Here is a 14992-nt window from a genome sequence, read left to right on the forward strand (position 1 = left end):
CAACGACAGCAGGTCCGACTATTACAACGACAGCGGATCCGACTATTACAACGACAGCGGATCCGACTATTACAACGACAGCGGGTCCGACTATTACAACGACAGCGGATCCGACTATTACAACGACAGCAGGTCCGACTAATACAACGACAGCGGATCCGACTATTACAACGACAGCAGGTCCGACTAATACAACGACAGCAGGTCCGACTATTACAACGACAGCAGGTCCGACTAATACAACGACAGCGGATCCGACTATTACAACGACAGCGGATCCGACTATTACAACGACAGCGGGTCCGACTAATACAACGACAGCGGATCCGACTATTACAACGACAGCGGATCCGACTATTACAACGACAGCAGGTCCGACTAATACAACGACAGCAGGTCCGACTATTACAACGACAGCAGGTCCGACTAATACAACGACAGCGGATCCGACTATTACAACGACAGCAGGTCCGACTAATACAACGACAGCAGGTCCGACTATTACAACGACAGCAGGTCCGACTAATACAACGACAGCGGATCCGACTATTACAACGACAGCGGATCCGACTATTACAACGACAGCGGGTCCGACTAATACAACGACAGCGGATCCGACTATTACAACGACAGCGGGTCCGACTAATACAACGACAGCGGATCCGACTATTACAACGACAGCGGGTCCGACTATTACAACGACAGCAGATCCGACTATTACAACGACAGCAGGTCCGACTAATACAACGACAGCAGGTCCGACTATTACAACGACAGCGGATCCGACTAATACAACGACAGCGGATCCGACTATTACAACGACAGCAGGTCCGACTAATACAACGACAGCGGATCCGACTATTACAACGACAGCGGATCCGACTATTACAACGACAGCGGGTCCGACTACTACAACGACAGCTGTTACAACACCAACAGCAGGTCAGAGTACTACAACAGCTGTCATTGTTTTTAGGTGCTCACATAATGCTGTAAACACTTATATTGTTGTTGTTTTTCCTTTGACTTTAAAGACCCTTGTAAGGAAGGCTCATGTGGCGATGGGAGCACTTGTGAGCCTCGTTCCAATCAAGACTTTGTATGCTTGTGTTTGGCTGGTGATTTCTACAATCATGTCAGCAAAAGTTGTGAGAATGGTAAGTATTTGTTTGCGTACCACCACTATGAGGTTGTTACTCCATGAGAAAATGACTTAATGGACACTAGTTAAACACTAACATTAGCTATAATACCATATGTAGGCCTGTAATCTGTGGGATGTAGGATGACCTTGTTACACCAGACTAGTATTACCTTGGGATCTGTAGTTGATTATTCGTAATTAGCTCAGTTTTATTGACGTCTGGTAATATCAGGTCAGTCAAAATTATAAGCACTATAGAAGACCAGCACTACAGTCATCATTTCATGAAATATTTACAGCTACAGTTAGATATTTTGGGCAATATTCACATTTATACCAAGAGTTAGATGAGAAGATCATATGATTCTCATATGTTTCCAGTAAATATGAATCTGGAGCCAGAAGACGGTTAGCTTAGCTTAGTATAAAGACTGGGAGAAGTGGAAACAGCTAGTCTGACTCTGTCCAAAGGTAACAAAATCCACCTACCATCTCCTCTAAATGAACACGTTATATTTTGTTTGTTTAATCCGCAAAAAAAAAACACACACCAAAAAAAAAAAAAAAAAAACTAAAGACCAACTAGTTCGGGTTTTTCCTGGGGGTTAGGTCCACTACAGTGACTTCCTGAAGTCCTGACATTACCATGAGTTTGCCAAGCAAGCACGGGCGATTTCAGGCTAGCTGTTTGCCCTTGTTTCCAACTATAATGCTAAGCTAACCGTTGGCTGTAGCCTTATATTTATTGGACAGAAATTAGAGTGGGATTTGTCTTCTCATCCAACTCGCGGCAAAAAGCGAACAAGAATATTTCCCAAATTGTTGAACTATTCTTTTAAATAAATGGTTGTGACTGGAGTGTATATACAACTTTCTTAAGATAATATTTTCCTATTTTAGCCAAAGTTTTCCCTGGACAACTAAAAGTGCCTGGATTAACATACGATGACAAGATGCGTGTCAAGACATCACCAGAATTTCAAAATGCCTCGCAAAAAATTATTGACCAGGTAAGCAATCAGTTCTCTCCTCTTTTTATGTGCCCCCCTTAAAAGTTAGCAAAGACTGCCACCTTGTTGTCTTTTTATGTTTGATATTTATGATGCAAAAATACTGTTTGTGGAGTTCACTGACAACAGTGACAGTTCGTCTAACTCACCTGTGTTACACACCTAGGCTTGGTATTAAACCTGATGCATGTTGTAATGAATAGAGCCTACTATGTTGCTACACAATGTCTATCAAAGCAAAATAATCCCAAGAGTGAAACTGATCTAAAGGGGTGGTGCATTTCCAGTCATATGATGGCCTAAACAAATTGTTTTGTTTTTTTCCAAAACACAGCTGTCAACTGTTTTCAAGGCATCTGCTGATTACTCTGGATCTATAGTGCTGGAACTACTGTAAGTCGCAGAGTGACAATGTTTACCATCTGACTGTCTATTCATCTAGAACCACACTTCCTACTGTACACTTAAAGCATATTGCACTGAATAATTGCTGAATATAATCACCATTAAGTGTGATTTTTGTCTATATAGGCCCATTATCAACAACAAAGTGTGGTCAAGATCAGAAAATGGAGTCAATGCATCTGTAGAAATCACCTTCACAGCCAATGCTCCCATCAAAACAACTGATGTTACACAAGCAATTTCCGAGGCCACCAAATGTGAGGGCTGTCTACTGCAAAATGCATCTTTCAAAGGTAAGTTTATTACACATAACTTATATGTATGGCTGATCTTTATGTGGTTAGATGGTGAGAGTTATCTAAATAATATTTAAACAAGACAGATTTGTTTTCTACATAACTGAAGTGTTATGTTTCAAAATTCTGTATACTGTATCTGCAGCAATGTCATTCATTCAGCTGCCAAATATAGAAGAATTTGTTGTAAAAGGTATCTTTTACAAATGGTTTGGTTTTCTTTTGTCCCATCAAACATTTTTTGTTCTTAGATGCCACTATTTGGGCTGTGATATGCAGAATCGTCTATTGCTGTGATGTTTTAAGAACTATACAATCACCTTGGGGTTTTTGGCCCAGTAATCATTTCACTGACTGAATATTTTATTATGATATGTGATAGGAGGATTGTCATCAAAATATTTTCTGTCTGGACGCCTGTTCTCAATCACTTTTCATAGTTATACCTAATGTAATGCACTATAATTCGTATATAAACCACGTAATCGGGAGCCACGAGGCACTTCACATTTATCATTAGCTCATTACCTCTAGTGACCTTAGTAATTATGACGGGCTCAAAGGAGGATGTCAGATGAGAAAGTATATAGAGCGTCAAAGTCCATATATGGAGGTAGACGGGGTAGATGGATGGTCAAACACAGGACCTTCAAGCAGGAGACGTGTCCTGTCTGAAACCACAAGTCAACGTTGACTTGTTACGAGTAAGTTATGCTTACTCATTTTAAGTTACGTACGTACGTTGCGTAATCTACGTAAATTACGAGCCGTGACTTACGTGTTTACGTCACGTGACTTACTGTGAGTTACTAACGTAACTTACGTATTTTAACTGTGAGCGTTTCCTAAACCTAACCAAGTACTTTTGGTGCCTAAAACTAATCAACCTACGACCGTTTCACAACGTTAACCACGTGTTTATTGTTAACATGACCACGAAGGTCCGGTAGCCTGTTGCTGGTTGCTGGACACTCCACAAATTCTTAAGCTATCTACGAACCGTTGTATAAGGATACGTTTCCCTGTTAGGTCACCTGGTGCAGCGCGTGCCCCATATATAAGGCTAAGTCCTTACTGTAACGGTACGGATTCGAATCCCACCCGCGGCCCTTTGCTGCATGTCATCCCCTCTTCCCCATTTCCTGTCTCTCTTCAGTTGTCCCTATCTAATAAAGGCAAAAATCTTTTTTAAAAAAAGTTGTCTTTCTTTCCAATAGTGCAGTTCACTGTGCCTGCTAATGCATTAACCAAGTGACACAGTGATGTTTATTGTTTTTCTGTGCTGCAATTCTTCTGCAATTACATGAATTAATTGCAGAACTAGCGTTTTCACAAAGCCTGTTTAGTGATTTCTAAATGTGTCTGTTTTTTCTGTTTATAAAGTGAGTAAAGGTTTCATGCTGTTGCTTCATAGTGGACATGGAACTACCAATGAAAACTGGGGCTTAGAAGACATAAAGTTTAGACAATGTGTTTAATTTTCATACCGTCAATGGCTCATTATCACTTTTTCATTTTCAGTACCATATAATGAGTAACTGCCAATACACTTAACAATACAATACTCACTCCATTCATATGCAAGTTGAATGAATCTTGCATTGAAATAACATACATTTAACTGCCTAAAATTTCCACAGCTGTTATGTGTGAGCCCTAAACTGTTTAGACAGAGTCACCACTTTTTGTAATTTGTAAAGTTTCAATCTATCCAGTGTGTTTTCAGACTTAGTAATGACATAGGACACACGTTGGAGCTCCATATTTTACAGCATAACACTCACTAATACATTGTTCTTCCAAGTGTCTCAAAAGGCATTCACTAGCATGCTTGTACAGACATTGGAGCGCTTCAGAGATGAAATGTTGGTGTAGCAGCTTGGCAAGGCTTGGGATGTTCATCAAAACCCCACATTTTTTTCAGCCATCCAGCACAATGCATTTCAATGTTTATCTGTTATCAGTTTAGTTTAGCTGTTTGGAGGGACTGTCTTATTGATTTCTTCCAGCAGTTTATGTTGCTTTGGCACATTTTTCTTCCTGGTGCTTGTTGCTTGTATAATCCTTTCCAAGATGCTTCTGCAAGTTTTTTTTTTAATCCAATAGGATTTTGTTTCCTCTATTTATGGTAGGTGGTAATGTGGCTGTAAAAGTATTTACATGAAATTTTAGGGTATATTTGTAAATAGTTTATAACTTTTTTTCTTATATCCAATCTTGCGTTTTTTGCTAGTATCGGCAAAATACATAGTATGGAATTGGCCATACCATTTGGATAATGATAGTGGCCTATTATTACTTAACATAATGTATGCTAAATCATTAGCATGCACACTTTAGCTGTCTATTTTAGTGCCAATCCTCTAATCAGATAGGATATAGACCTTTAGAAGTTTCTAAAAGGTTGGTGTAGCATTTTAAAATACTGCCAAAGCTCTGATGTTAAAATCTGATTACACATGTATTTCTAGGCCCTCTGTCATTGCACATATAGTGATCTTTGTATCATTCAGCCAATTAATAATAATGTCTTACTGATAATGGTATTTATCAACTGCTATCAGCATACTGTACATTTCAGTCCACAGTTCATATCATGTTTTTTAGTTTTGTGTATATTTTGTGCCACTGTACTTATTTGAGTTAGGTGTACTCAAACTATCTTCTTTTGTTTCCTTCATTTAAAGATGCAGACCTGTGTGATAAGAATGCCTGTGATAGGAATACTGCAGCATGCTTATCAGAAGATGGATCTTATAACTGTACCTGTAAGGAAAACTACATTAAGACGGACTTCAGTAGCAGAATGTGCATTGGTAAGAGCATTTAGTCAGTGGGAGAGTGTGTTTGTGTGTGTGTTATGTAATAACCTTTCTTAAACTAAACTGCAAACTACCTCAACGTTTTCTGCTTTTGCAGCTTGTCCCAGTGGTCAAAAAGCTGAGGGTTCTGGCTGTGTCGAGTAAGTACTTAAATGCCATAGCATGTTCTGAAAATCTAACAATTAGCATTTATCAAATTATCCATCTAATTATATTTCAGCAACATTTCATGTAAATCATTGTGAGGGGGGACATGCTGAGAGCCGCTGTAAATATGACCTGTGTTTGTAGAGAGCGTGGGTATAAATAACATTGTAAAATGAACCATTCTTCTTGTCTTTCAGTTGTCCATTTGGTTATTCTGGTTTTAACTGCAATGAATGTGAGTATACAGTATGTGTTTTACAGAGAAGACAAAAACAACAGCAAAAAATGACATAATGACAATATTTAAAAAAAGAAAAAGACACAGAAGAAATCACTATTTGACAATAGTGATACAAAATTGTTGACAACACACATAAAACAAATCAGTTATGCTACTTTATGAGGGATGGTAAATAACTTAAGCTATTGATTCATACAAATGTAACCATCTCCTCCAATGCTGTAACATTATCTCCCCAAATCATGTTCATTTCAACACATTAGACAGAACATTTATATTCCTTTAATATCAGTGCATGACAAGTAAAATATGGTTTAAGATACTTTTTAAGATTTTATTTGGGCTTGTCAGTTTGATGAAGTTAAACTAGGATCTCCCGGGCTGCAGTGGTCTGCGATACTGGCTTTACTACAGTACAATCAGTGTGCTTATGTTTATATTTATGCTGTATGTCAACTGTTTGTTTTTGAGCAGATTTTGGACATAGGTTACATGATTTCCATGCTAAAATACCTGAATAGAGGACAAGGACTTTGTTTGCAAGTCTTCTATTATATTTTTAAATGCAGTTTATCAGATTTCGCACTGCTCCCTCTGGAGACACAAAAGGCTTTAAAAGTTTTTTCACATGAGACCTGTAGACTGTGATGAATAACATTTCATTAAGTTCATTATTATGATTTTAGTTTGCCTTTATTGTGAAACACTAAATAGGTTTTGTTTTAGAAAAAGTATCATAGGAAAGTTGTTATTAAAGTAATTTCAATAGCGTAGCCTTGTTATTGATGTCCTTGTCATTGTGTTTTGATAGCATGGCAGCTGGTGCTGGTAATCGTTGGCTCTGTGCTCGGGGGACTGGTGCTCATCACACTCATTCTTCTTCCTATAGTGGCACACAAGTGAGTTTCTCATCTATTCATTCACCCACTTCCAATCATTCATTATTGCCCCTGCCATGTCCTTGCCATGTTTCTCTCTCTACACATTAACCTTTATGTAACCTTAACATTACCCCCTAAAACCTTTTTTATTGTGACAAGGCAGCCTGGCATTTTTAATCTGCCATTTTATTTTAGACACATATTTGAATCAAAGAAAAATCCATTTACAAATGCATTAAAGACTATAATACAGTAATACAGATACAGTAACAGTAATATATACTTTTGTTTTACCTTTTTAGATGCTCAAAAAAGAGCTCCAAGACGAACAAAAATGCAGACATTCCTTACGTCAGCCACTCTCCTGCCAGGGCACCATTGATTAACCACAGCTTAGCCAACAGCCATGCAGCCCCCGTTAATGGGTCAGCCAGTGGCCTGGCAGCCTGTGCCAATGCTGGGGTGCCTAGGATCCCACGGGCCACAGCCACCAGCAACTGGGACAGCAGGACCAATCTGGAGATGAGTTCGCACAACAGCTGGCAAAACCAGGTCCCTGTGGGGAGGAACTCAGTGAGTATTCCTCTGTGTGTGTTTGATGTACAACATGGGAGGGTAGTAAGGGTAAATTGAAAAGACTGAGCAGAAAAGAAATGAAAATATTTAGCAGGGTAAGAGAAGAGTAAATCGGGGATATGCATGCTTGGTTTTGCAATTCACTCATAAAGAAATTCTCTTGTCATTGTAGCGGCTCTACGAAGACAAAGATGTCATGAACCCATATGCTCAGGCTCGACCCCAGAACAACCCCTATGCCCAGAATCGACCCCAGAACAACCCCTATGCCCAGAATCGACCCCAGAACAACCCCTATGCTTCCAGTCAAGGCCAGACAAACCCTAACTATATGCACGACGATGGAAGACGGTTCTATTGATGAGGAACCAAAAAGGTTTATCCTACAGTGACATTTACCCAGATCAAAAACTTGTTCACGTTTCATTAGTAAGACCTCAGAATTCTTTTTTTCTTCTTTTTTCCCCCCACAAATAACTGTACACCATTAATATCACATTACGGTAAAAGTTGTATAAACAGAAGCACAATGGTTGAAGAAATGTGCAGTAATGAATATTATTACACAGTAGGGCAGTTATGTCCTTTCACCACATTGACATAGTGTGAACTCTATTCTGACCAATTATACGGTGTCATAAATCATTGCCTTTCCTTCACTAATCTTGTTTGGGATCTGTTTAAGTTTGGGATATGAGATACACTGTAGGTAATTTCAAAGGTTTTTCAATATGTTTATTGTCAATCAATTAAAATATGACTTACTTAAGAATGTCTCATTTTTTATCAGAAATTGATACTCAGATCGGGCTGAAACCCAGAAATGAGGAGCTGTTCAATATCATTCTTCAATTTGTCTATGAATTTACCAGTAATCATTTTGTATGTTAAATGTTTTAGGTTTATGATGAGTCACTTATATTTTGTGGATGAGACGAGTTTCAATTGTTCTAATACAATATATGAGTTATTCTTCCAAATCTATTAATATATTTCAGTATAATTTGTGTAAAATGTTTACTACATTGAAATTGTTTGATGTTCTATTTTGTACAACCCAAAGTATATTTTGTTTATTTTAACCACTTTCATGTCTGATTTGTACCAAGCTGTTATTCAACATGAATAAAATAAAATAATAACATTATTATCCATCTGGTGGAGCGCGCACCCCATGTACAGGGCTGAGTCCTTACCACAGCGGCACGAGTTCAAATTCGACCTGTGGTCCTTTGATGCATGTCATCCCCTCTCTCTCTCCCACATTTCCTGTCTCTCTTCAGCTGTTCTTATTTAAAAAAGCCCAAACAAATCATCTTTAAAAAACAAAATCATTTAGAAATATTTAACCTCCTATTGTATTAGTTTTCATTTGTCACTCATACTATGATATGATATTAAATTTATTTTAACCTTAAAAAAGATTAAATGCATTAAACCCTATTTCAAAATAAAGGACTTTCCACTACTTAATCAATGATTTTTCATGGATTCTTTCAAGGAGTAAAATAATAAATCAAAGGGCTGGTCAGTTTGCTGGTTATATTTTGTGTTTTAAATGTTTTACAAGGTGTAACTGACAGTTATGTTACATGGGTATATTTGATTTACACACATGGCATGCATTAATGCAGATGCATTAATTAAAGGTTTAAATATTGAGCCATATTCATTATTGAGCAACTTAGCTATATCAATATATTCTTATTCTTATTCTTATTAACTGCTTCTCCCTATACCATCTGTGTAGAGGTGGTTGCAATGTGCACTGCCTTCTACCCAACCACAGTGTATGTTTTGGTATTACCACTGCAGGATGCCGTGAAGTTTTACTAACACAAATGCAGGAATTGTGAAAGAAAAAAGTGTGTTTTTTAAATCACTGAATTGTCCTCAAAGTCTACTACTAAGTGCTTTGGTGAGTAACCTTTTGTGGCTTACTGTTCTCTCAAGAACAAATATGTCCTTTTTTATCATTGTAGATCTACACTGGAATGTGATTTGAAAGCAAAGCAAGAGTAGGCGTCAGTTTTAAAAGCATTGTAACAAATGCCATCAATCCATAACAATAGAGAAACAGTGACTACATGCACAGCATGTATCAGTCAGAAAAACACATGATTTTAAGCTTCAGTGACTGGGAACACATGGTTGTAAGGAACCGATAATCTGTGTTGTGGGAAGTTAACATCTGATTTGTTGAATTGCTGATATACCCCTTGCCAGAGCAGATGGTCCAAATATTATTTAGCTGTAACTGTAGCGTCACTACAGTTTTCTTTCACTCTGCTGAGGATGATAAATGTGACAGAAAAGACTCTTCAATACGTCTGTCACTGTAGATATTCAGGAACAACAGCAACCACTTCTTATTGCCACAAAGAAATATTCCTTTGTGCTATAAACCAATTAAGCAGATTCACTGTGACAAGGTTACACATTGTAAAATGCAATAAGGAAGCCAGTAAAAGCTGCCAATAATCAGTTAACTGTAAATATGATACTATTTCAATAATGTGGCAATGATTTGATATTAACACTGAAAACACAGATCCTTTAAGTTAATAATTTGTTTTTATTGTTCTGCTCAAACAAGGTGGAATTCACATATGAAAACCTCAAACCTACAACTGTAAAACATTCAGATTTAAATTGCGTTCATTAAAGTCCTTTATAGAATGTGAAGAACTGATGAAAAACTGGTGAAAAACACTCATGATCACATTTGAATTAGACCTGAAAATATACTCTCTGCTGCAGTGTGTTTTTCTTTGGGTTATTAAGTAAATAATCAATCAATCAATCAATCAAACTTTATTTCTATAGCACCTTCCAACAACCAAAACTGAACCAAAGTGCTGTACAACATTAAAAACAAGATAAATAAATAAAGCTAAAACATGCACATCTATTACCAGGAACTATATAGTCTTTATTAACCCTGGTTTCGGCCACAGACAGGGTTAACTTCCTACCGCAGTGTTACACAAAAATGAGTTACTTTTTCTTGCTGATGTAGACAACATACCAGGTAAAAGTTAATCTTAGATGAAGTTTATGTAAAGGAGCGATCCATAAAAAAGCTGTATTACTCAATGTCACATTATTGGTCTGCTGGTTGTTCCGGGTTATACATCTCCATCCCAAAGGCAGTATCTTCCCCAGACGCATTCGGGGTGACAGAGTCAGATTTAGCATGTCAAACTAACACCAGAATTAAATTATGGGTCTTTGTCTTCTATCTCTTCTACTGCTGTCCCAAGGAATTCAACTTGCTCAAGGTATGTGTATACTCTTGATTTCACAACAATACATTTTCTAGTCACCAATACGTTAAATCTAAGTTATGAGAGAGGAATAATAGGCAATGGTTAGTAGTGGGATTTTTGGATTTCTGCATCACCGCAGTGCCATTTTAACCAAAATATTGAGTTGAAATGTTTTTCAACTTTCACAATTACTGTACTTTTCCACAAAAATGCTCACAGATTCATGCTCAAATGGGATTTAAGTAGTTTGACACCTTTGAACAAATTATTACATGAATAAAAATCATGCGATTATTGACAATTTTAGCTGCTTTGAAATGATTAAAAGTTAAAGCGATCAACTTTTAAAAGGTGCATTTACATGTGATGTCAAAATATTGTGCAAAGAATTAAAGGTAAAAATGTAGCTTAAAAGTATATTAGCATCCCGAAGGAAATCCTAAATTCATGCCTATGCAAGGTTTTCATAAATTTACAATACAGAATACTAATTTTTGACTTTTTGTGGGGTTATTGTGCTTCATTAAATATTACATTTTTTAAAAATACTGAAAAGTTATGAAGCACAAGCGATACAAAGTGCACATCACTGTGCTGATTCAGACATCAATTATCTATTTCAAATGATGGGCTGTATACTTCAAGGTCATATGATGGACTGTCCAGTCATGGGGAAGAATTAACTATTTGAATCACATGTTCTAAGGATCAAATGTTGCACACTGAGTGGGGCTACAGCTATCATAAACATGGTAACTCATTTGTCAAGGAGTGTATTTTAAACTATTAAATGTGTAAATGACCTCTGTAAGTGGTTGGAGCCCACACCCATAAAAAGATGAATGACAGGTGTTTTATATCCATCCTTCTGTCTCTGTGTGTGTTTTCTGTAGGAAGTTGTGGCAGTATGGAGTTTGAGTGCACTAGCGGACAATGCATCAACATAGCTTGGAGATGTGATGGGACTAAAGATTGCGCAGATGACTCAGATGAGCTGAACTGTCGTGAGTATTAAAACCAATCACTGGAAACACAGACAGTACCAAGCAAAACCTTTATAAAAACCCTGTGTTTCCAGTGATTTTATAAATTCACCACACAGACATCTATGAATGTCTGCGAAATAATCTGTTAACTGGGAAAATAAAGTTTGGCACTCTTCAATTGTTTTGTTCTTTGTGGCAGCACCTCCATCATGCACCTTGCAGGAATTTAAGTGTGTGACAAGCGGTGAATGTATCTCTTTGGGATTTGTCTGTGATGGGGAGGAAGACTGCATCGATGGCTCGGATGAACAAAGAACCTGTGGTATGCAGAGTGATTGTTTATGTGCTGTTGTTAAGAATGAGAGACTGAAACAATGTGGCTATTTTCTTTGGGAAGATGTTGACTATTGACGCACCTTGTGTGGTCTATGAACAGGAAGTGCTGTGATTTAAAAAAATATCCCTCATATAATATGTCCTGAAATTTGGCTCAAAGTAGAGCATGCAAGCATTTACATCATTCAGAAGATTAAGGAGCATCACAGAGGACAAAAGGCTGTCTGGTCATGTGCAGTAGTGAAGCGTAAAACCACTAGGTGGCCACATCAGCTCAGTATAAAATTTGAGCCTTTCAATAGGAAAATGCATGGAGTCCAAATTAAACTTGTAATACATGTAAATAAACTTTACACCACAATTTCTCTAATGTGTTCACATTAAAAACATACTTGAGATAAAAAAACAATAGTTTACTATACTTTATGAGATTTTCTTTTAGTGGGTTAGTAGAAAACAGATTTATGTAAGGCAAGGTTTTACTGTGATTTCTTGATAAATGTTCTTTTGCTCATAGCTCTTCATGTCAAAGTAACAAAAGTATTCTGGACCAAAAAAAGGGATCTATAATAATATCAATTAACATGTCACAAAATGTTGTGACAGTTGACAATGTTTGCCCTTTAAGCATGTTGTCATGTTACAATCCAAATTACAAGTCAAATTCCCCCTGCAACATAGCATTTTGAAACATAACCCACTCACATGCTCTTGGTCTAGGTGGGCAGACCTGCAGCCCAGACCAGTTCACCTGCCAGGAGGGCCAGTGTATCCCCAGCAAATACAGATGTGACCATGTAAAGGACTGTGTAGACAACTCTGATGAGAACAACTGCAGTAAGGCTTTTACATCCACAATTAAATTACCAAACTATACTTTGATATCAGTCCAAAATTTACAATATTGATGCATAATGTCAGATATTTTTTGTTTACTCTCATAATCTCTAATAATTGGAGGGTTTTGATAGAATCATTTTATTTGCATTATTGGGCAGAAAATGGCTAGTTCTTTTAATTAATAGAATAAGCCTTTGTTTTTTGCAGACTATCCACGTTGCACTGAGAAGACTTGTGCTAATGGGGCCTGTTACAACAACTCTCAGCACTGTAATGGGCTACAGGACTGCAGAGATGGCTCTGATGAATTCAACTGCAGTGAGTAGACAAGATTTGCAGCAAACGCCAGCATTTAATTGGCAGTGATAGTTTTGCAGATACTAAAGAATATGAATGTTCTGTAACACTGAGAGAAAATGTAATCCGAGCAGCATTATGTTTCCCCCAAAATAAATTGGCTTTCTGTACAAAATAGTTTCTTAGGATGATATAATAGGAATAGAGCAGCAATTTCTACATCTGAACTTCAATTTATGGGCCTATCGCACATGCACTCAGACAAAATTAGATTAATTGTTTTCAGTCAGAGGAATTCATAGTTGTCATGGTGTAGAGAAGAAATTCTGTCTGCAGCAAAATAAACGAGCATGTGGACCATGGACATATGAGTATTGAGAGAGTTAAGTTGTTCTATACATATTCGGACCACAAACAAACACAGATTGTTTGCTGGAAGTGACTCGCTTATATTCAACAATGTTATCTTGAAAATGAAAAGATAATAATAATAATAATGATATTATATTATTATTATGTATATTTATCTTATTTTCCATAATAATGGACAAGACAGTCATATTTTTGTGTGGGAGGGAGCATGTCACTTCCGGCCGCCATCTTTGTTAAAAGTTGAAAGGGTGAAAAAAAAAAAACGTTTTTGAATCATTCCAGCTGGATAAATGAGTGGTTAAATAATCTAGAAATGTCTCCAAAACAGCCGTGATGTTGTCAAACGATCTTAGGTGGTTTTTCAAAATTTGGTGTCTGTTTATTTATCTTTGATGGTAACTTGAATGTATCGTTAGCTAGCTAATGTTAGCATAATCATCAATGCCTATGAGAGGCACAAACTGGTGTTGGAAATCCGTACCATATGTATATTTGTTCAATGCTTTGCTCTAATACGTTTTCATTTTTTGTAAGATTTTTTGATAAGATTATCATTTTATTTTGTAGGTATTGTTCCGTTTTCTTTTCTTGCACTTAAGCTCAAACTTTGTATATTTGATTTTTTGACATTTTGCTTCCTCGTAATTTTGGTGACCCAAAAATGAAACTTATTCTACTGTTGCTTCAGTTTAGTTTGCCTGTAGTTTTGTTAACCTAGAGGTTGTTTCAATTCAAGTGGGCCTCAGTCACAAATGTTTTGACCACTTCACTGTTTTATTTTCAGCGACACATCACTGTCCCATACACCAGTATCAGTGTGCAAATGGCTACTGTATTCCACATCCCTTTGTGTGTGACCACTGGGATGACTGTGGGGACAACAGTGATGAGCAAGGCTGTGGTAAGGATGACAGTGACTCTACAGAGTTTTAACAGAAGTGCATCTCTAATGACCGGGAAGCTGTTTTGTCTCATTATATTGAGTATTTCTCCAAGTTGTTATTGTAATAAGTGTTTCAGCCCAGAGGACAGTAGTTAAGTTCATAGTGTTATCTTGTTAAAAGACCAACCTGTTGTTCAAACATAAAGGGAAGAATTGCAATACCACTAAACCAAAATTCAGCAGTGTTTTCTTATTTTATGGTTGCTCAGCAGTTTGATGCAAAGTCCAATGGTATAGAGCATCTAAATATTGTATTTTGAAGCTATAAAAAAGTCTTCAAATGTATGTAATAATTGTAAAATTAAAGTAAGATAAGGCCATATTTTTTGTTACAGTGGGTATATAAAGTTGGGCAACAGTTATTTCTGTTTAGAAGGCAAACTGTTCATTATTCTGAATAGATTTAATAGATTTACATAAGTCCCGA

At 37.0% G+C, this 14992-nt stretch overlaps 1 protein-coding gene across 3 annotated transcripts in view; it reads left to right on the forward strand.

Moving 5' to 3' along the window:
• The first annotated feature begins 10663 nt into the window (after window positions 1-10663).
• lrp2b (low density lipoprotein receptor-related protein 2b) overlaps window positions 10664-14992 on the forward strand; it is a 48556-nt gene continuing 44227 nt past the window's right edge. For all 3 annotated transcript variants that reach the window (XM_044179788.1, XM_044179789.1, XM_044179790.1), the window contains exons 1-6: window positions 10664-10803; window positions 11685-11795; window positions 11977-12099; window positions 12834-12950; window positions 13161-13271; window positions 14407-14523. In XM_044179788.1, the coding sequence (XP_044035723.1) occupies window positions 10746-10803; window positions 11685-11795; window positions 11977-12099; window positions 12834-12950; window positions 13161-13271; window positions 14407-14523 (637 nt within the window). In that variant the 5' untranslated portion in view covers window positions 10664-10745. The remainder of the gene's footprint in view (window positions 10804-11684; window positions 11796-11976; window positions 12100-12833; window positions 12951-13160; window positions 13272-14406; window positions 14524-14992) is intronic.

This window comes from Siniperca chuatsi, linkage group LG20, assembly GCF_020085105.1.
Source record: "Siniperca chuatsi isolate FFG_IHB_CAS linkage group LG20, ASM2008510v1, whole genome shotgun sequence".
NCBI lineage: Eukaryota > Metazoa > Chordata > Actinopteri > Centrarchiformes > Sinipercidae > Siniperca > Siniperca chuatsi.